At 37.4% G+C, this 22,932-nt stretch overlaps 1 protein-coding gene across 1 annotated transcript; it reads left to right on the top strand.

The window, feature by feature from the left end:
• Nucleotides 1-354: 354 nt before the first annotated feature.
• On the top strand, nt 355-22,763 carry LOC140541762 (phosphatidylinositol transfer protein beta isoform). The gene is made up of 11 exons (XM_072664528.1): nt 355-381; nt 5,304-5,334; nt 6,979-7,124; nt 7,229-7,320; nt 7,683-7,690; nt 8,087-8,161; nt 9,389-9,472; nt 11,591-11,668; nt 15,922-16,032; nt 16,813-16,935; nt 20,000-22,763. The coding sequence occupies exons 1-11, from the start codon at nt 362-364 to the stop codon at nt 20,045-20,047; spliced, it is 816 nt and encodes a 271-aa protein (XP_072520629.1). The 5' UTR covers nt 355-361; the 3' UTR covers nt 20,048-22,763.
• Nucleotides 22,764-22,932: the final 169 nt, after the last annotated feature.

The raw sequence follows: 22,932 nt of genomic DNA, 5'->3' as shown, positions 1-22,932 counted from the left end.
ATAATGTGCACGTTTGTGGTAAACTATACATATTGTGGTTATTTATACATTTCAAGTATAGAATGATTTCTAATAGGGAAAATCCACATTTAAAAATCAGAGTTTATTTATTAAGTGAAGTGACTTTTTTAATTCACAGTTGACATCACATTTTCTAAGAAATGGGACCAGGTGGTGGAGACATATGTATGAGCAGTTTTGAAAATCGCCACAAATATTCACAGTTCGTCGTACTTTAAGTATGGTCTCGTGACCTCATTTATAACCGCACCGATCTTACGACACGGGGCGGATTAGTGGGCCTGTTGAGAACTGTATGTGACGTCAGAAGCGTTGCGCAGCCGCAGCTGTGAGGGCGAAGATGGTGCTCATCAAAGAATAGTAAGTGAAATATTCTTTCACATATTATTTGTTTTGTTTGCTGAACATAGTTGCTGTAGGCGAGGCGTTCGGGTCTGTTGGCTGTGAAGTTTCAGAAACTTTTTAAAGTGTTGCGGGTTTGACTGGTTACACGGTGGGGTTTGGGTGTATTCAGCCGGCGTGTCTGCTGAAGTCTGGCCTACCGGCTTTGACAGCAAGACTGCCGTCCAACCAGGTAACGTTAGAATGTAGACGGAAACTCTCCGCTATCGAAAGAACCAGATAATATTAATCTAAGGCTGAGTTAAACATCAGTGTTGATTGTAGCAGTTAGTAATGTCGATAGCGATTGTAATGGTGTAGAACAGCGAAAAAATGCGTGCTTAGTTATGCTTGTCGCCATGAGTCATACATCGTAGAATGGGCTTTGGGATGTTTGTTACCCTGATTTATAAATCATAGCTGGAATCGTTTAACTTCCATGACATTCATTTAGGAAGGCCGTGAACGACGAGTTGAAAGTTTTCCACCTGTGGCTAACACACAGACACACACACAAACGGGAAGCAGTGATGAGCGCGAGAGCTCCCTGGCGGATTTATTTGGCGAGTCATTGCAAACCAACAGTGATACATGGCGTGATGTACTGACTGACGCTTTAGGTGGCGAATAAATCAGGTTTGTGCTGACAACGCTGCGAAACCGCGAGGATTTCAACAGTGCTGCTCACAGTTAACCCTCGACGGAACTGTTCTTCAGCAGTGTAATCACTACGGGTTTCGTTTTAGAATTAACTTTTATCCAAATTAACTTTATTGAAAACTACTGCTTTCGTCTGCCATGTTCAAAAATCAGCCCAGAGACATATTGCGTTTTGTTATGAAAATGTTCTTCATTACTATGTATCAGTTATGAAAAGTGACGTAGAATGTAGAAGTGACGTATGTATTTTCTAGAATTGGCTAGTTTGGGGATCATTTTTGAAGAAAAAGACAGTGATGTGTATAATATGTACCTATTAAAATTCTATTATTCATTCATTGATTTTTCTGTCAAAATTAGCATATTACATATTTTGCTATTAACATTGTGCAAACAGCACTCTGGTCTCAGGTATCGTCTCAAGTAACTGTCACTACGAGTTACAGGCCATTAAAATATGTATATACATGATCCAACAGTTCTGTAGAAAACAACTGGCATTTCCAAAACCTCAGTTTTTTTCTATCATTTGATTTGTTTTACACTTGCTAAGAACACTCTTGAGGAATAATGTGAGCATTTCCAGAGCTGATTAATTAATTACTTATTGGATTATGTTATAAGTTTAATTACTAAGTGCGCAGAGTAATAGCATGCAGTCCAAGCAGGTTCTGAAAACTTTGTTTCTGTTTTGTTTCTGCTTACCACCAGAAGATATGTCTTTTGTGGCGGTGCATAGGCCAAAATCACAAAGTGACATAATTGCATATGCTGCTAGGACTAACACAAACACCTTGTTTACCCAAAATTCCTCCTTACTCTTACAGTGACACATGTTGGTGGCCTTGATTGTTCTCATTCAGCCTGAGCTTCAGGATCTTTGCGTGTCCTTTAAAAGCTGGTCAACATCAATATCTTAGCTTGCTGCTGTTGGTCTTTCCAGACTAGACCCCCCCTGCTAAAAGAATGACTTTTAGCTCACGTTGCAAACAATGGTTTTGCCCAGACAAGTGTCCTTGTTCTCAGACATGCAAGTGTCTTGCTCTGGCTGCTATTGCTGGTATCGCCATACTTGCATTTTTACAGTGCTTGCCAGATGTTTTACTTAACAGTGCCTGTGATGCAGCTAATCAGGCATTTCTCTGTACGTTGAGGTAGCTCTACAAAGTCAGTGTGGCCTTTTTTAATGTAATACCCTGAACAGTGGACACCATTGTCTCAAACAGCGATGAATGTGGCTTTGGTGCCGACATTTGGTCATGTTTGTGGAAAAAGAGTAATTACTGTTGGATAGATACTGAAAGTGCTGGACAAAGTAGTGTACACCAGAAGAAGAACATTTTCTAAATGCCGCATCCCATCCCTAGAACACTCCAGCTGCCAAACTTATGTCAGCTACTTAGTAAAGTCCTACCCTAGCATTACCAAAATCTGACATAAGCATGGCTTGGCTCATGTCAGTATTAAGGAAAGAACTGATGTACCAGTTTAGCACGTGTACCTGTGTGTTATGTAGTAACTATGTTGGTGTATGTGACCTTGTTCTTCCATGTTAGAGAAAGGCAAGGACTTCACTTTCCATACTGAGCAGACCTTGGACTGTAGTTCAACATTTTCTAGATAAAGGTCTCAGCTCTACATTCTCTCTATTAAGGTGCACACACACTGAACATTTTTTAGTCATAGATGTCTGAAAACAAGTGCAAATTAAACAGTCATTTTACATTTGATTCAACTGTACAACAGCTAGGGGTGGGTGATATGATGATAATATTATCATGATATTTTAAAATATTTACTTGATCACATACAGAATGCATTAGTAGTGATAGATCATTCAAAACCACAGTATTCTGTCCCATACTTCATCCACTTGTTTAAAATGAAGCATGCAGTTGATGCACACACTAAATGCACCATATTGCCCACCCTAAAAATCTTCAAAATAATCTTCTGTGAGGAAAAAAATGCCTGCGCTCATCTGTATCATTAACATGTCATTATTATTATTATTATTAGTAGTAGTAGTAGTAGTAGTAGTATTGTTAGTAGTAGTATTTTTTCCTTCTGTTTTCTTCTACACATTGTGCTTTTTAAGATAGTAAAAAAAAAAAAAACTTATCTGTCTGTCTGTCTGTCTATCTATCCCTCTACAACCCTCTCTCTGCCTCTGTCTCTATTACAGACACTGCACACCATACGCACTGCACACTCCAAACTATGAAACACAACACACTGCACACTTCACACCACAAACACAACACCACCATAGCAACCACCTAGCAACAGCTTAGCAATCCCCTGAGATACCATAGCAGCTGTTTAGCAGCCACAGCATACCATAGCAACAGTGTAGCGACTACTTTGCAGTACCCTAGCTTCCACCTGAGATAAAATAGCAACACCTTTGCACCCACCTGGCAGACAGTAGCAGTAGCTGTAACGTCCTGGGATACCATAGCAACCATCTAGCAACACTATGGCAACTACTTGAGAAATGTTAACAACTGCCTAGCAACCACTTAGCACTTAGCAGAAGCACATACCCTTCTGTTAAATAAAGAAAAACCCACAATGGTCACTAAAATAACTTGATTCTGACAAAAGTAATAATAAACAAATTGTTACTTAAAAGCACTGTTGAAAGTGAATTTGACATATTGACAAGCCACAAAGCTTCATAGAAAATGTCCTTTGGACAGAGGCAAATGATGCCTTTTGTCAAGTCTTATCACCTCTATGTTCACAGATGCCAAAATTAAGCACACAAAGAAAATAACATTGTTCCTACTCTGAAACATGAAGCATCTTGATCTAAATCTTACTGAACAATGGTGGAGAAGTTTCATTAAGAGTTAAAAGACTTAAAAGGTTGTGCCACAGGTTAATTGTTGTCCAGGCCAGTTTCATTAGTTTTTTTTTTTTTATTCTGTTAAACTACATTTCAAAAGCAATGTCTGATTCTCGCTAGTTGATTTTATTATTACTTTTGTCAGTTTCAAGTTATTTCACTGACCATTGTTGTTTTTTCTGTCTTTAACAAAAAAAATCCACAATTTTATCCATACATGCCTCTACAACTGTAATATAGTCTATGTATCTAACTCTGTCTTTCTAACTGTCTGTCGATCCCTCTAAAACTGTTTGTCGATTTGTCACTCCACAACTTTCTGTCTAGTTGTCTGACTATCAATCATATTGATAGCAACTGCCTAGCAACCACTTATTAACACCTTAGCAACCACCTATTAACACCTTGGCAACCAATTGGGATGCCGTAGCAACTGCCTAGCAACCACTACTTGTGGTGCAACAACGAATTAAGTCAATTTAAATCCACAGCTTAATTAGTTGCCAACTAATTTAATAGTTGGTTAGTTTGTGGCGTCATCCCACCTGTTTCTTGTGCTAACTTGGGGCGCACATTAACTGTTAAACTGCTAAACTTTTTACATGAATAATTCCCTTAATCTAAATGCAGAGCTGTAGTGAAAACATACAAACTGAGCAGCTGTAGGTAGCATAAGTGGAGTAAACATTGTGCCACATGAGTCATAAGGCAACACAGCCACACATTTGCAGTGACATCACATCACAATTAAATTTGCATAAGGAACAGAATTATTTTTGTTTGAGGTTTGGCATAAAAATGTTGAATGTCACTTAAGAATTATTATTAATTGAGCGATTCTCAATTACCGATAATTCTTAAATAATTAATCGGTTTTAATAATCAATTGACTGTCAAAGTACTTGTTTGTTGCAGCCCAAAATGTAAATGATATGCTTTTGAGTTCTATTGAAATATACTTGTGTAAAATGATTTACATTTTTAAACTTGCTCAAGTATTGTATATAAAAGTCATCATGAACACACAATGTCAATGATATAAAGCATCACTTTTATGGAACACCTAACCGCACTAGTGCTGTCTCAAGAGCACTTTGAGTGTGGTTGGTGTTCAGATGAGGTGCATCTTTAAGTAGTATAATTTGACTTGGTGGATAGCAATATAGGCCTACCTTGTTTATTATTGCTTTATGCAACACGTTGTCTAAATAAATTTGCTTAATTTACCCAACATATGGATATGTTAAGGGCAGTTTTAGTCTACTCCAGCTAGTTCTTGAACACACTGGACTTGCTTTTTGTCAGATGTCAAATCATATCTCATATGACAAAAGTATATGTATGGATCCTGAGAAATGAGTATTAAGTTACTTGTTCTTTCTTTTTGCAGCCGTGTTGTCTTACCATGCACCGTTGAGGAGGTAAGATGTTTTTTTCCTTTTAAGGCCATGAGCTTTAACAACAAGTAAACTTTAATCTGTGCTTGTACACACTGTTGCATGGCTGTGGCAACAAATGTTTTGGTACATTGCAGTTACACAGACTGCCATGATCTGAGAGTTGTTTAGCTGAATCACCAAGTATAAACACATGCAGCTGAATCTGCAACTTGTATAACACTGAAACAGTGGGTGTTCAACAGTGTGCTTATGGGCATGTTTTTAAATCATTGTTTTGTGTTATGAAACATGTTCAGGATTGTCCCTGGCTGCCCATACATGAAAATTTTACAAAAGCACTAAGCAGCTATTAATCCAGTTGCATTGCCTTAAATGACTGGGAAATGCAGTTCCCTATGCCTCCATTGGTTCAAGAGCTGCCAAAGCTTAGATTCTTTAGCTCTGTTGCACAAGATATCCGCGCAGGCTCTCTCAAACAAGTCACATCAAAATACCAGCTTAGGAAGGAAATATCGAAATTTCACACCAAAAAGTCCACACCAGAGTTTGTTTGTGCTTAACATAAAAAAACATCGATGTGGCCCTGTGCAAAGGTTTGGGCACCTTACGGAGACAAGGTGAAGAAATCCAAATTTGTATACACTTTTTGTAACCAGTTTGTAAATGTTTTTTAGGTCTTGTTCTAGGTTTTTACACTTCTGATTGCTGAAAGTTCTTAGTTCTGCAATATTTTTGGAGGCACAGTTTGTTTAAGGTCTGTGAACAAATTATCTATGATATTTAGGTCAGGGGACTTTGAGGGCCGTTTAGAGTTTCTGTTTGTGACTCTTCAGGTAAACTTCATGGTGGTTTTGAGGTACTTTCTAGTTAGGAGAATCATGATCCTATAGTAGATCCATTCTGTACTCCTCTTCACAGCTGACAAGGTGTTCTTTTTAATGAAATGTGGGTTTTTTTTGTTTGTTTGTTTTTTTTTATTCTGAATTTGCTAATCAAGGTCTGAGACCTTGGAGAAAAAAATCAGAGCCTTTTATGGTTCTCAAATCTTTGCACATGATCCATTGATGAATAGATTTTCCTTGTATGGTATGAAACACAGAGTAATGGTGCATTACAATTTGCTGCAAGTATTGTGTTTTATTTTTGCTTAACCACAGAGTTTGGGTTTACTACTTCTGCTCAAACATGTCTATTTGGCATGGTGCATGCCAGAGCTAGGGGCTAGGGGGGGTATAAAGCCCCCAGCGTTAAGCTGTGGAGGGGTGGAACTGTGTTCTTTGGAATGCATAAGATGCTGTGGTGATCATCCAACATCCTGACTTTAGTAACGTACTTATCGCTAATTGCAAATCCTCAGATGTTTCAAAATCTAGAAGAAACCTTCCCTGGGCAGTAGAGACAGTTACTCTAACAAAAGCATGAAAGCAAATCTTTTTATGCCCTTGATTTTAAAAGATCCAATAAATGAGCAGATGCCCTAAACCTTTGTCCACATAGTGTATCTATAAATCCTTGGGACTTTGATATTGACCAACAGACACATCACTCAGGCCGTATCCAGTCAAGGCAGTACAGGCAACAGACGTTAAAACCTGCAACAAGAACAGCATTGTGCTCTTTGGAGTTTTGAAAGTCTTGAAATTTTAAAATGTGTGTCTGTCTTAGTACCAAGTAGGCCAGTTGTACTCTGTGGCCGAGGCCAGTAAGAATGAAACGGGAGGAGGAGAAGGTATTGAGGTGCTGAAGAATGAGCCTTATGAGAAAGATGGAGAGAAAGGACAGTACACGCACAAGATCTACCATCTCAAAAGGTGTGTTCACACATGTCTGCCTTAACTTTACTGCCTTAACAAATTACTGACCCCACTATATATTTAGCTGGCTCTCTTTTTTTCATGGCTTTCTATGTCCATAGTAAAGTGCCTGGCTTTGTGAAGATGTTTGCACCAGAAGGCTCTCTGATTTTTCATGAAAAAGCATGGAATGCTTACCCATACTGCAGAACAAGTAAGTGATTACATTTCTCCCAATGATTCATTTTCTGAGGAGGAGTGGGTTTTTGTTACACATATGCAATATTATTTTTTTGATCATATGCAATATATCACCCTCAAATTATCAAAAATGATATCCAGGAGCCAATCCTAACTTAGGCTTACAGCTTTGCTGCAGTAGAAAAGTTTGTCCTTAAGCTTCCTGTTGAAGTTTTGTACGTTTCATAGGAAAGTGATGACTCACTGATGACTCTTAACAGACTTCTCCTGCTTGACAGAATAGGTTTTATGCTTGTGCATGCTGGGTTTGACTCTTTATATTAATTGTTTTTGTTGGTTCTTTTGTTTTCTTTTGGCTTCATCATTCTGCAACAGTTGTAACGGTATGTATACTGAGATCATTCTTTTTACTTTGTTTGTTTATACATTTTTTAATATAGTAAAATATTGGACTTCTATGTTTCTTTTGAACTGGACTTCATGAAACCTTTATGTAACGTCTTCATCTGCTTCCAGAAGTACGTTTTATGCTTAATGAAGTATTGGCACCATCTAGTGGGCAAATGTGGGCCTGCCCTTTGCTTGAGTAATGCAGTATTAAAACATGTTATTTCCCATTATGATAAGTTGTTTTCACTAGTGCAAAGATATGCAGTAAATAGCATTGTTGTTGTTATAATTGCAGTGTGTTTACAGATGCAGTATAAAGTTAAACTGCAGTTAAGAATTTAATTTAACCTCTTTTGTAATGTGGAGGACACCTGTGCCTGTTCTCCTAGAATGAATACATGAAGGATGACTTCTTTATCAAGATTGAAACGTGGCACAAACCTGATCTTGGAACAATAGAAAATGTGAGTCTGTGTATTCTATTTATTCATGAATCTGTACATAAAAAAAATCAATTCACAACATGGACCACGGTGTGATACCATGTATGCTATAATGTGCATAAGAATGTTTGCAAATTATGTGTACTATGAAGAAATCAAAATAAAACTGCAATTTTTAATATATAAAACGGCAACTTCAGGAATAGCTCTACTAAGAGCTGCACACATGGACTCTAACAATTGGCTACTATTGTTATTACCAGCATTGACCATCATCATTGCTTTTATTGTTCTTACCATCACTACTATGCTTATATTATATTATGATTACATCAGCACACTTATGTGATGGTACAGTTTTTGTTGGTGGTTTTTACCAGAGGAGGATAGGTCCCCCTTGTAAGTCTTGGTTCCTCCCAAGGTTTTTTCCTCCAGCTCTGAGGAAGTTATTCCTTGTCACTATCACCTTTGGCTTGCACCCTAGTGGTCTTTGTTTTGTGTTGTGTGGATCTCTTTATCATATTACTGATTCCTGTACTGATTCCAGTGGTTGTGTCCAATCACTGAGAAAAATGCATTTAAATATGTATTCTGTTGCATGAGCAGTAGTTGTAAGAGATATGATGGCTGGCTTATGGTCCCAAAGGAAGGTTGTGCTTGCCTTCACACTGCTACATTACACACTGCTGTGAAGTGAGAAATGACCAATCCACGCTCCATTCACAAATGTGTTCTTTTATTAATGCGCTTATGAAATTATCCACACTAGCTGAATGTTCTCAAAACCCCAGTCAACCTAATGATGACCTACATGAATGGGTTTTTACATAATGCGCCTATTTAAACTGCTACATTACAGAGCTAGACTAGGCCACGAGGTTGGAAATGACAATGAAGTGTTGCAATGATTGTATTAGTTTCATAATACAACCAAAAAACAGTTTCTGATCAGTAATGTGAGCTCAGAAACATGCATGTGTGTGTGGGTGATTAATTATAATGAAATTATAAAAAAAAAATAATACATTTTAGTATTTACGTATTTTAAGGTGTTTTACATTTCACAAACATTCTGTAAAACTTCTTTGAACTCAGTTGCTGTGAAAGACACATGAGTCTGCAGAGCATGAATGGGTCAAAAAGCAGAAGATGACACTCCCTTTACCTTAAATTAAAACAAAAAATCATGTTTATTTAAGTTAGTTGCCCCCAGTTTTTGGTCCATCAGATGTTGTTTTTAACCAAAAGGTTCACAAGCTGGACAGTTCCACATGGAAGACAGTGGAGGTGATGCCAATTGACATTGCAGACAGAGATCAAGTATCCCATGGTGTAAGTTCCCCTCTTTTAAGTTACTGGTAAATTCTGTCTGTGTTTTTTGTTTTTGTTTGTTTGTTTTTTTTGTTCTCTGTGCATTTTCTTCACCATTCAATCTGTGTGTCAGAATGTCTCTACTCTATTCTGAAGGCTACATTCCAATACATGTAATCGTCAAAAGTAAGTTTATTATTTTAGTTCTTCAAGGTCTTTCCCTTGGCTTAGTGCAAAGTTCTCCTCATCTTTTTAAATTACGCATGTTTTGGTTTGGGCTCATTCTCATTTAAGCTCCTTTAGTGCCTCCTTGTGGTGAATATGTGTTAAGACATTTCTTTGATTTAAGAGGATAATTTGATTCTGTACAATAGTAGCCTCTATTTATGTATGATATAGCCTGTTCATGTCTCAAATTTAATTAAAAAGAAATAATAAAAAAAAAATATATATATATATATCTATGAAGTGAAGTACAAATGGCAGTAATGTAGCAGTAACCATATTAGTTTGTAGTAGTAATGATAATAATAATGAGTATAAGTAGTCTTGCATACTTGTTTTTGTCCAGAGATAAAGAAAGTGAGCTAGAGACTTTTAATTTGTCTGTGCAGGAACTCCTAGTTCACAGTCTGTGAGTAGTAATAATAATAATATTCATAACTGTCATAATGCTACATTGTACTCACTGTTCCACATACTGAGTGGACAACAGGCAAAATATATAAGAATGCGTTTTTTAAAAATTCTGACTATTTTAAACATTTTAAAGGTGATTAAAAGGTGTAAAAGTAGGTATGCAAGAGACTCTCAAGGGGACCTACTTAGTATTAGACAGATGGTGTTAATGTTACGACTGATCAGTGTATACTATATCTAGCACTCAACCATTATGATGAGTAGAGTAAACTAGAAAAGTTGCTACAATTTCTGAAACGTTGTTGATTAGGTTTTTGTCTGCAACACTGACTGTGTGTTCACAGGATTGGACCATAGGCATATGGATTAGAGTTTCTCTGAATACACACTGCATGTGTATCTGGAGGTGGCTGGTTGACGAAACTAGTCAAACAAACTAGTATTCACCAGTTCTTTAAAGTGTGTGTGTGTGTGTGTGTGTGTGTGTGGAGGATGAGCATGAGACCGGCAAGGAACATGTGTGAAAAAGTGAGCGAGAACTCTTAATGATGGTGTTCTTGTCTACAGTTGCCTCAGTGTGTGTGTGTGTGTGTGTGTGTGTGTGTGTGTGTGTGTGTGTGTGTGTGTTTTAGTCTCTCAGGTCTCTAGGCTGTGTGTGTCTGTGGGCCCTATCAGGCTCTAGCCTCAGGCAAGGCTGCAGGCATTGTGCTGAGAGCCTGCAACGATGAGTTAGTTAGAGTAATTAAGGCTCTGTGCGGCTGCACAGACACACACATACAAACACACACTTGCCTCTTTCTCCTTTGCTTTGCATGAATTCACACCCAGCCTCATTAGTGCATAGTCACGCATTGTCCTCCAGACAGTGCATATGGTATTAAACGGGCCAGTTTACTCTGGTGTGTGTGTGTGTGTGTGTGTGTGTGTGTGTGTGTGTGTGCTTTTCTTGCTGTATAGTAGCCCTGAAAAGCCTCTGTTTGGCTTCAGGCACATCATGATTTATTTACAATTGCAAGGCCCTGGAGGTGCAGTTAAAATTAAAGGCTTTTCGTCCGTTTATTTTAGCTGTTTTTTCCCCCCACCTCTCTTCCAGTTTATTAAATAGTCAGTCTCTCTCTTTTCTTTCTCTCTCTCTCTCTCTCTCTCTCTCTCTCTCTCTCTCTCCTTCCCACTTTTTCTTTCTCTATCTCAATTTTAACCTCTGTGTTTCTGCTATGATTTTTATATAATTCTATGAATAACAGCACATTGTATCTGTGTTACATTCTCAAATTTGATGTGTACACACTTCAGTATCTTAGAAAAAGTGCCTAAAAATATCTTGCTGGTGGACCAAAATGGCTTTAATAATAAAAGTCATGAAATGTTAGCACGATGCATTAGTTTGTAGTTGCTATGTTAGCTATAAGTTGTGTCCTTAAAATGGCTCTTGTGTTATAGAAACTCAAACACAAAAGCTGACTAGAAAATAAAGTGTTATATTTACTTATTTATATTTAGGATTACAAAGCGGATGAGGATCCTGCCCTCTTCAAGTCGACCAAGACAGGCAGAGGACCACTGGGGCCTAACTGGAAGGTAAGAAGGAGGGACATAATGAGTGTTAGTGACTTTTATGGTAATGATGGGTGACAGACATTTTTTTTATACATTCAAGCTAGTGTTAAGTTTAGCAGGTGATTTTGATTTGGTTTTAGTCTTGATTCTTGACTAAAATGTGTTTTAGTTTTAGTCACATTTTAGTAATTCAATTATTGTTACTAAACATATTTAGTCATCTTGGTGAAAAACTTTGGATTGCAGAAATGCAGAAAAATGTAACTAGACAGTATATAAATGTGAAAAGATGTCTAGGGTGACATGGTAAGGCAATAGATGGAGGTGGGGGCCATGGAGGGTACATCAAGGGAGGTAATGGCTGATAAGATGGGGAGAGCTGTGAGAGAGGAGGGAGGCAAGTCTCGTAGTGTGACAGTGCTGTGACTAAACTCTGATGAAGATAAATCACTTCTATCCTGCTTCTAATTGAGCCTAATAGATAGCGCAGTGATTGGAGCAGACGAGGCTCGCCTTGTTAGGCTGTGCGTGTGAGCGAGTGTGTAAAGGCGCACTTGCAAGTAAGACATGTAAGAAAGAAAGGTTGTTGTTAGAGGTTCAGTTGCCCTTCTTAAAGTTGAGCAGTGTTGCGTAATGTACCATGTATTACATGTACATGTAGTTTAATTTACAGCTATGCAGATTAAGAGCTCTACATACCATTTAAATAGTATCCTGAGAGTTATGCAAATTTATTTATTATTCACTCCAGTTGTGTTGCGTTCAATATAGATATTACTTTTCCAGTGGGTCAAATTTTGCAGATTGTTATTGGTTATTGCTGTCAATTGCAGTCTCTATTTTTACTTTTATTACCATTGTTTTTTGTTTGTTTGTTTTTAAATGCTTTTGATTTAGACACTTTAGAAAACAAATGCCTTTATGAGGCTCTAAGGCATCAACCAGAAGGTTAGTTGCAAGTTGTTCCTCCGGCAAGACAATGATCCTAGGCATTCCTCTAAAATATACTGTAACTAAAACACCACAAAGTAATAACAATGGAGAGACTGTCAGAGAACCTTGAAACCTACGTGTTCTAGCTAGAAATGTCCCTGTTGCACAGCATCATACCTTGCATTGCAGTTTCCTTGATTGAAATTCCTTAAAACTGAAACCTACCTGTTCATGTTTTTTAGCTAGAAATGTCCCTGTTGCACATCATCCATTTTAACATTAAATACAAATTATTATCTGCATACTATATTTTAAAATGGAATAAATATGTGGAGCAGTGGTGTGTGTGTGTGTGTGTGTGTGTGTGAACAGAAGAGTAAAACAGGCAGTTCAGGTGTGTATGCTGAAGTAGACCAGTCTGCTATTATAGCAGCATCACAAATGTAAACAGTGTGTACACTGCAAGAATAAGTATAGCAGCTAGTGTTCAGGTACACAGAACAATACACAGCTTTCCCATCAATGGAAAAACATTTATCTCCACAATGGTCACTTTGCAGGAGAAGGAGAACAACAAAAATGTTCTTCCAAGTAATTTAAAGCATCGGCCTGTTTGTCCAGAATTATTCACACAATGTACAAGGAGCTAACTAACAGTGTACCATGGAGAAAACTATAAACGGAGATGTTTTTCATTGGACAGCAGCGATGCTGCTGTAATACCAGACTGGTCTACTTCAGCATACACACCTGCACTCTTCCATTTACACGCATGACACATTGCTGGTCTACGTATTCATTTATTCGATTTTACTATTAGTATGGTAATGTAGTTTGGACCTTAATTACCCAGCCTTCATGCACACATTTGCACATGTACATGCACATACACTGCTCACAAAAAGTTAGGGATATTTGGCTTTTGGGTGAAATTTATGTTAAGTGCACTGTAACCTTATTAACCAGGTTAATTTAATGTAATCTTCTCTAAACATTTGAATGTACATGTCCAGATGTTTAATGTTTCAGTACTTTGTACACAACTTGCTGTTCTCTAACATGGAGCTTAACGGCATAATTCACAACAGGTGTTATCAGACGGAAGTGGCCACTGAGCTTAGAGTGTCACAGAGTGTCATCAGCAGGTTGCAACAGAGATACAGTGAGACTATAAGAGTCGCAGAAAACCTATGGGATTAGCCGAGTCGCCATGTAGAGGCTCGTAACTCTGTACCCCAGAACCTCATTGGCCTGAGGGTCAGCCTTCAAGAAGAGTGGAACGCCATGCCTCGGTAGACAATAAGTCAACTTGTGAACAGCATTAAACCGCATTGTCAAGCTGTGATTGATGCTCAAGGGCACGACAACAAATTATTGAAACATTGACATTTTTGGTTGGGGTACACCCACACCTGTTGTTGGCTTTTGTTTCAATAAATAGTTTGAGATAAGAAAATCACCATTGCTTGCTTCTGCTTAAATGCCCTTTATATATGCTATTACCGCAGCAAGAACTTTTTACGTTTTCCATAAATTCCCCGAAAGGCAGAAGGGCAGAGCTACAGAGAGAAAGGGATAATGGACATTTATATATTGTGTATTCATTGTATTTTTTTGGTTTTGTACTTGCTGTCTATGCCCCCTGTTCTCGTTTTGTCTGTTGGTTTTGCACTATTGTATTATGTCCTACTTATAACTACATGTATGTGTTGGGAATACATAAGAATGATACAGCAGTGTGTTGGTTTTGTAAGGAGTTGCTGCAACACAAGTGCATTTATACGTTACAAAGAAAGCCTGTAACCAAGATCTCTTGAGGTTCGTTATCAGATCTGTATTTGTACAATTTGAGAAGTATACCTTTTACACTGAAATATAAAATATGGCTGCTGAAAACTGGTTACTTGATTAAACAAGCAGTTTTGGCAGTTGGCATAATGAAAAGTCAGATAACACCTCATATTTTAAATTCACCTCCTGATCTCCCTTACAAGAAACAAAGCCTATGGGACACATAGCCATCAAAATATTTAATAATCTCAGAAGTGCTATATCTAATTTGTTGTTATTTAGTTAGTTTTTATTATTTGAGTTTTCTGGCTTTGTTTAAATTGTAAAAATAATAGATGTTTTAATATTACATAATAGTAGATTACTTAATTATTATAGCAATTAGTAATAAAGGCCCTACTTTAAACTACTCCCCACAAACTAATCTCCACAACCAGGACAGTCTTTCGACCTTTAGTCAGTGGCAAAAACTTTCTCCATTTTCATGAAACAAGCGTTTTTTTCTTTACTCCTCACAAGAAAAAAAAGACACTCCACTCCTGTGACCTCCCCTTGTTGTTATTTAATTAGATCAATTTTCTTTTTGAGACCAAAGATGAAACCGAGGCACAATTTTTATGCCTCTCCTGAGTGGGAAGAAGAATCCTCTATCTTGCTTTGCACACACACTCCCTTGTTGAGTTCCTCTTTAGTCCTTAAAATGCAGTTCCTTTGAGCTACAGAGTCAAAAAAATGTCACTGCCAGCTGGTTTTCATGTGGGATTCTTTTCAAGTCAAGTTCTCCTATTTTGTGGCTGTGGCAACTTTTCGAAGCCCATTGCAGTATAAACCCCACCCAGCCCCCTTTCCAGCTTTTGCACTCCCTCTTACTCAATGCACTGATCAGAGCATCAAACACAAAATCTCATAGCTTTCTCTTCTTTTAGCAAGCGGAGAGCTCAGAAATCAAATGATTAATTAAGCAGGTGTCGTCGACTTGAGAGCTTTTCAGAGCTCCGTGTGTGCAAGCAGGTCCTCAGTTTTAATAATGTAACTGACCTGCTGCTGACAAGTGATTAGCATGTCACTTTTGGCACTTTTTATCTTGCTCCCTGGCCACAAAGGCAGCCGTGTGGTTTGCAGCAGTGTTGCTTACAGGGCCCGGCACAGCAAAATCGTGCTTAAATCGTGAATTTATCCTCTTTACTTCATTTATCTTTTTCTTTTCACTCGAGTTCATGCCTCCCCATTCTCTTTTCACAAGATTAAAGTGAAAAAAGCACACTTTCAGCTTCTACATGCCTATCCCCTGGTTTGATTATAATTTTATTATCTCCCATTCTAAGGCATTATATTTTAATGGAGTTTTAGAGCTGTACTGGCAGAAGATTGATGTCTGCCATTTTTCTTCCCAGTACAGCACCTTCCCAACCCTTGCAAAGATGTTTTGTAAACTTAGGTTTATGCCGTAATCCCTTTCTCTTTCTTAACCTTTTCCAAGTTTTAAACTGTCACAGAACAAATGCTAATTATATTCATGATGATATTTGCATTTCTGTCTAAAACTACAGAAGGAGCTGGTTAGTAATCCTGCTAACCCACGTATGTGTGCCTACAAACTAGTCACGGTCAAGTTCAAGTGGTGGGGTCTACAAAACAAGGTTGAAAACTTCATTCACAAGGTAAGCATCTACAGAAGAATCTATGTAAGAGCTCCTGTTCACTCCTAGTTTTAACCACTATAAGTAAGAGAAATACTGTGCCTTAGTGATCTCACAACAGAGACGAATCTCCGGTCCTTGTTTCCCTGCCATGCATCTTCTCCTTCATTAGTTTCTCCCTCTTATCACCAGTCACTGGGCTTAAAGGATCTGCCAGTCTGTCTTTTCTCAAGTGAAAATTAATTAACAGTTAAATTCAGCTTCATTATTATTTAACAGTACCATCACATTAACTGTAATTATGCAAGAAAAACACAGGGTTGGTGGTGGAAAAATTGTACCACACACCTAGGTCATGTGCAAAAAAGGTTGCTGTGGAGGCCTTTTCCTACTATCCTTGAGTTCTTTAAGTGCAAGTACTGATACTCTAAAGATGGTATCATGGGCTGGAGCATGTAGTATGTAAAAGAAAAAAATGGGACATTAGTTATAGTTTACCATTAATCCACGGTGGGGGCGGAGCTCTGGATGGAGAGTCCTGGATGGATCTTCCATTGTTAATCATAATTAGTGTTGCTTTAAAATCATATTAATAATCATATTATGTTATAATGATATTATAATATCAGATAACACAATATTATCATATTATGTGACTATATTTAGAGAATATATACACTTACATTATAAGGAAAATGCGCTTCCTCTTTTTTCAACAATTGTTTTTTTTAATGGCCTTTTTGTTATTACTTCTATCTAAATCATTTTCAAAATACTGTTTGTTTTCTGTTGTCTTTTTAGCAAGAGAAGCGAATCTTTACTAACTTCCACCGCCAGCTGTTTTGCTGGATTGATAAATGGGTGGATCTCACTATGGAGGACATTAGAAGGATGGAGGCAGAGACACAAAAAGAGCTTGAGGAGGTATGTGTGCATACAAACAAAACATACTCACAGAGTTTCTTGTCTAGGCAAAATGTACATAAAACAATGCTTCCTAGAAATTATTTTGGTTATGCTGCCTATCCAAAGCACACATTGTACACTGATCAGCCATTGACCACCACCTTGTTTTTACACTGCTTGTCAGCTCCACAACCTATATAAGAAATGCCCATATAAGCCCATATAAGTCCATCTGTTTTTCTGTATACCATAGAGCAGATGTTGTTTAGGTGGTGGATCATTCTTAGCACTGCAGTTACTGACTTGCATCTACAAGGTGGACCACTTGGACCAGCACAACACACACTAACACACCACCATCACTTCATCGTTTCACTGCAGAGCTGAGAATCATCCACCATCCAAATAATACATTTATACTAAATGCAGCAATTAGTTCACATGCTTATGTTCAATCACTGTTGTGTACTCACTTTGTGTATGTGGGAATATGTTGTTGTTTTTGTGTGTGTGTGATATATTTCTGTGTGTGTGAGAGCTGTTTTTTTTTTTTTTTTTATGGAACCAAATGTGATTCTTCTATGGCATCACTTAAAAAGAACAACCTTGTAGCACCTTTATTGTTAAAAGTGTAAGATACAGAGCCTGATGAACATTCTATGTGAATTTTATGAATTTTGTATGAATTTTCAACATATTCTGTATTATTTCATACTGTTTAAATGTTAAAATAAGTCATTTTAGAAGCTTTCTAGTGTCCAGTTAAATATTTTAGAAAGACTTTGAAAGAATTAGCATGGTTTAATGTTGTTCAGTTAAGGTTCATTTCTATTTTATGGCCTATTTTATAAAAAATATCTTAAAGTTAACTTAAAAACAAATGTAATTGACCATGGCGGTTCTGAGGATTGTCAAGAGTTTCAGCCCTAACTTTAAAATATTTTTGTCCATTCTATTCTTTCTCTTTCTGTTTTCAGTTAACAGAAAAAAATCAAATTTTTGGCCTTGAACCTGTGTGTTTTGTGAGATTGTTATAAATGTACAGGCTTTGATTGTTTGGCATAGTAATACCATTCTAGCACAAAAATCACTCAGGACTGTTTGTGTAGGCCATATGACCACCCAGCTCTTGAGCATTAAACATTAGTTCTTATGAACATGGGAACAGAAACTATAATTTTCTTTGATTTTGTTTACATTTTAATCAAGAAACAGATTAATAATCATAGCTGACAGCTGGTGACATAAACATCCCCATGCAGTGTGTCAGGTTTGTGGAGTTGAAGAATTATTTTTCGCCCACAGAGCTCAGAGCACACGTTGGTTTATGACTGCTGATTGCAGTGGTCATGCTATGTGAAGTTGTTGATACTTTCTGAGCAATGCAATTACTGGCTCCCTTAATGAAAAGCAAGGAAAGGATGGGTGAGACATTACTGGAAATGTCTAGGCCTGGATTGAAATTCCTCTACATTGGAATGAATGGCTTGTGAAAAGGAAAGGATGAATTAGATATATGGTGGTGGTGCATACTTTTTGAAACGAATGTCTGTGAATTGCTAACTCCTTATTTGTGAGTCTGTCTGGCTATGTAGCACACTAACTTATCTGTCCACTCTTGGCCATAGTCCTAACGCATAAAAATGTGTGTTTGTATGTGTGTGTGTTCACGCTTCAAGATGTTCCTTGAGGGCTTATTAACATACAAATGGAATTCTGTACTTGAAAAGCACCTGTGCCATGATTGCAAATGAGAAATAGACCAGAGGAGAGTGGGGGTTGGGAAGTAAAGAATGACTTGAATGTTGGAATATTCATTGGGTCTGTCTACCCTCTATCCTTACGGCTAAGGTTATTTTTAAACAGTTTGTCTTTTTAAGAATTCCGATCTAGGCCCGTCGAATTTGGCAGCTAATTGGCTTTTTGAAGTTGTCAAGACTTCCCATGCTTCAAATCCTGAAGTCAAAGCAGTAGCTCTTCTATTTAATTGGTAGACAGATTTGAAACTTCTTAAAGCTTTTTGAACTTTCTCAAAGGCTGAATTGGGCTTTCTAGTATTGGATTTTTATAAATGCGATTACAGTTGTAAAGCAACGATGTACCTTCCATAACTTGAAATTTTACTTTTAAAAATCCTGCAACTTTGCCCTAGGTTAGAGTTAGGCAACTTTCCTGTTGCTTGCCTTCCGGGAAGCACTCAAAATCTTCATCTAAAAATTTGTGTTTTTTTTTTTTGTTTTTTTTCTGCTTAGTTTTGAAGTAAAAAGATTCTTTTGGACCAAGATTAACTTGAGTACGGAGAAGAAGTCATGGTCCGAAGCATACCACATCATCTGTCAAACTTGGTGGAGTCAGTGTTATGTATATGGGCATGTGTGGCTGCCAGTAGAACTAGGCCACTGGTGTTTGACAGATGATAGAAGTGGCAAAATGACTTATCATGAGCACAGAGCCATACTTTCTGCACATCCTAAATATATTGCATAAGCATCCCAAGAACAAAGAAATGGAATGTTCTAAAATGGCAGTCAATCACCTGACCTTAGTTAAGTGGATTTTCACTTACAGAAGACAAAACTAAAGGAAAGAACGCCCACAAACAGCAGCAACTGAAGGTGGATGAAGGAAAGGCTTCCAAAAAAGGAGGAAACTCTATACTTAATGTCCATGAGTTTCAGACTTCAATCAGTTATTGAGAAAAATGATACCACCCCACTTGACGTTGGGCTGCATGTAATGAGTTTGCCACTCCTGCTTACAACAACACATGTCACAGAGGGTCATGTCTTTTTAAACATGTCATTTACTAGCAATTGTGATAATGCAGACTAATGTATGAAGTATTAAAGCACACCCAAGCAAAACCTTCAACAAAGAGATACATGTTATCATAAAACTGTTATGAAGCATAATTTTAATAGGAATTATTTTTTGATTCATGAACCAGGTCATCTTTACTCGCTTTGCTATTCACAGTAACAGATGTTTTGACCAGGGGGTCCCAAACTTTTGGATGCCACTTATTACATATGCAATAATATGAATTTATTTTCATCCCTCCTCTACCGCTTCTGTTTCTCAGCTTCGCAGACAAGGCCAAGTGCGAGGAACCAGTGCTGCCAATGAATGAAGGCAACCTTCCAAACTCAACTGAATACCATGACTGTAGAGAAAAGCTGAAGACTGGTCTTCATCCGCAACATTCAATAGTCTCCCACTAAATCGGGTGAGAGCTTACAATTGATGGATCAAGCAAATCAACTGCCCTGCCCCCACATTGACCCAATCACTCTCTCTGTGTTAAGTGAATAATCAACGCATTTGGATGTAGAGAGGGCGATTTCCCTCCTAGTGCCTTTATCACAAGAGCCTTTCTGCAGGAAAGCAAACGGCTCTCAAAAAAGTTGAGGCTTGGTTGTTCAAGAACAAATTTTTCTAGGCAAACATTTTCTTTCCATCTTTCTTGTCTTGGCACAGGTTTTTCAATTCCAGGTTGAGAGAGCTGAATCTTGCATTTTATAATTCCTGTTGTTACCTCTCTGCACCACAACAACTTGAGACATGAGCCTATAGTTCTTTCTTTCTATCTTTCCTTCTTGTTTTTCTCAGTTGCAGCTGCTTTTCACAGTTTTACCTTCGAGGCAGGGTTGATCCTGTCAGTTTGCTGGTTCTGCTCTTGTCCCTTCCTGCCAGGCCAAGAGATAATCCCTCAACCAACATCTGCAAACATACCTTTTAATAATCAACACTATTGCTTCAAAGCGCTAAACTACGCACACATGTATATGAGCATGCACACACAGAGACACACTCCCAGGTGTGAATGCCTTTGTGGTGACAGGTCTATTATAAGCTTTAAAGGGGCAAATCGGCACAGGTTGTGTCTGTTACTGTTGTGCTGTTTTTGCGTTTCTACCTTTTCTTCTTCACAGGTGCCTTCTCAGAGAGTAGCATAAAGAAATATCCTTAATGATGGTGCTGCTATACAAGCCACATACTATCTATCTTCTCCTTCTCAATTCTGACCTCTGTCCCAAGGCGATTGGTTACTCCTTTGCTTTTTTTGTTTTGTTTTGTTTTTTGTAATGTAAGGTTCATCTTATCTTGCTGCGTGAGTTGAGGACACAGTCGTACTGTACAATGTTCTAGTGTTACAGAAAGCCATGACCTTGAGAGGCTCTCTCTCCTCTGCCATACAGTCCATGTGTATATACACCACTGTTCAATAGTTTGGAATCTCCTTTTAAAAGTTCAGACAATGTTTTCAATAAAACCTCATCTGGTTGTAGATAAACATATAAAATGCTTCTACAGTGTTAGAATTCTACATGTGTTAGAAATCTTAAAGCAGATAACTTGAGAGGAAATTATTCTAAATAAATAAATACATTGTTAATCACTTTTCACTGTTCTTAAGCATCCTGGAATATAGATTAAAATATAAAAAATAAAAAAAAATCCATGTATTATTATGCATTATATATTGAATCTAAAATAACATTGGCTTAATATGACAAGGTGATTGCAACCTTTTGAATGGTTGTGTATATAAGAACTTTAACGGTTAATGTTTTGTTTAGTAAAAAAATGTTGTTGTTTTTTTTGGTCCTTTACACTGTTGAGCATGGTGTAGAGTTAGTGGAAGCCAGTTTAGAATTAAGTAGTATATGCTGAAAGTCCAGCATTTGGGTAAGGCTCAATTTTGCAAAGTATGCCCATTGTTTTCTCAGGACCACCCTATACTTAATGTTAATTAAAAAGACCTCACTCTCTAGACAATTTATACTTTCAAGTCAACAGAGATACGTATGACTCTTTTGATTGCCTTTATTTGTGTGTAGAGTAAATTCCATGACCTTTATCCTTTGAAAACAACATTGCCTTTCCTCAATCAACAAGCACAATGCCAAAGCCTGGCTAATAATGTCCTTGTGAGCCCTATTAATTGCAACACCAATCTCACCATTAGTGTAGTAGTCATAAAAAATGCCAAAATGGGGACTGACTACATATTTTTTGCCTAGTTTAACTAATAGCCTGATGTGTTTGGGAGAAAATGCAATACATAGTCACATTCCACCTTAGCAATACTTCTCAGGGGCACCAAAGCACCTCTTAATACATTAAAATAACTCTTGGTTCTCCTGATACATTGTTAAGTCTTTCAAACTGTTACAAACTTCAGTGTTGCCTTTCAATATACTGTCTCTAACCAGCGTCTCTAGAACCTCTTTTGAATATTAGTTTAGCTGGGACAAACTGACTTTTTGAGTTTACTGTGAAAATAAGTCAGTGAGTCCATGTCTACCACCAGTTTTACTCCACTTTGTTTGCCCAATTGAAATGAGTGTAGTATCTGTAAAGAGTGGTTGGATGTTCTATGTAACCTTTTTAGCACAAAGGGGACTATAGGGTGGACAACTATATACTGTACTGTACTGGAAATCATTGGTTGTATTTAAGCAGTGCAGTTATTACAAACTGAAATTGACCTATTTGAAGTATCATTTATATCTGTTACATGCAAAACATGTTAATGAATTTTGATATGTGTGACAGTATTTTCTGTGACTTGACACTGCTTAAATATACAAGTTTGACATTTACTCCAGTGATGCTGTCTAATAAAAAATGGAACTGGTTTACAGTCTGTTATCTACAGTATAATCATGGTTATAACTTTTCTTTACAAAAGTCCATTAAAATCCTGTATGTCTGAAACTGCTATTAAGTGAACTTCAGGGGATACCAATAAGAATGTATGCTTTACATCCTGTTCTGTTTTGTTTTGTGTTTTTTGTTTTTTTTAGTTGTTGTTTTTTTGGCCTACAAAGAGAGACCTAAATTGTCCATTAAATTTCAATACAAATAATAATGACTGCATGTTGTTTTTTCTATAACCAGTTCTGTTTGTTGCAGTGTTTTAATTAAAAGAATAATAGAATAAATTACTTTTTTTTTCTTTCAGTTATTTTATGTTTAGACAGAGGGAATTAACCCACAAAGAGTCTTATT

This window comes from Salminus brasiliensis, chromosome 20 (genome assembly GCF_030463535.1).
Source record: "Salminus brasiliensis chromosome 20, fSalBra1.hap2, whole genome shotgun sequence".
NCBI lineage: Eukaryota > Metazoa > Chordata > Actinopteri > Characiformes > Bryconidae > Salminus > Salminus brasiliensis.
Note: the sequence above shows the minus strand (reverse complement) of the source record. Positions and strands in the feature narration are given on the sequence as shown.

Bases quoted from the DNA above. Each gene is read 5' to 3' on its own strand.
- LOC140541762 (XM_072664528.1), top strand. From the start codon at position 362: ATGGTGCTCATCAAAGAATA. The intron at 5,335-6,978 runs GTAAGATGTTTT...TGTCTGTCTTAG, and splicing joins TACCATGCACCGTTGAGGAG to TACCAAGTAGGCCAGTTGTA. The intron at 16,033-16,812 runs GTAAGCATCTAC...TTGTCTTTTTAG, and splicing joins TTGAAAACTTCATTCACAAG to CAAGAGAAGCGAATCTTTAC.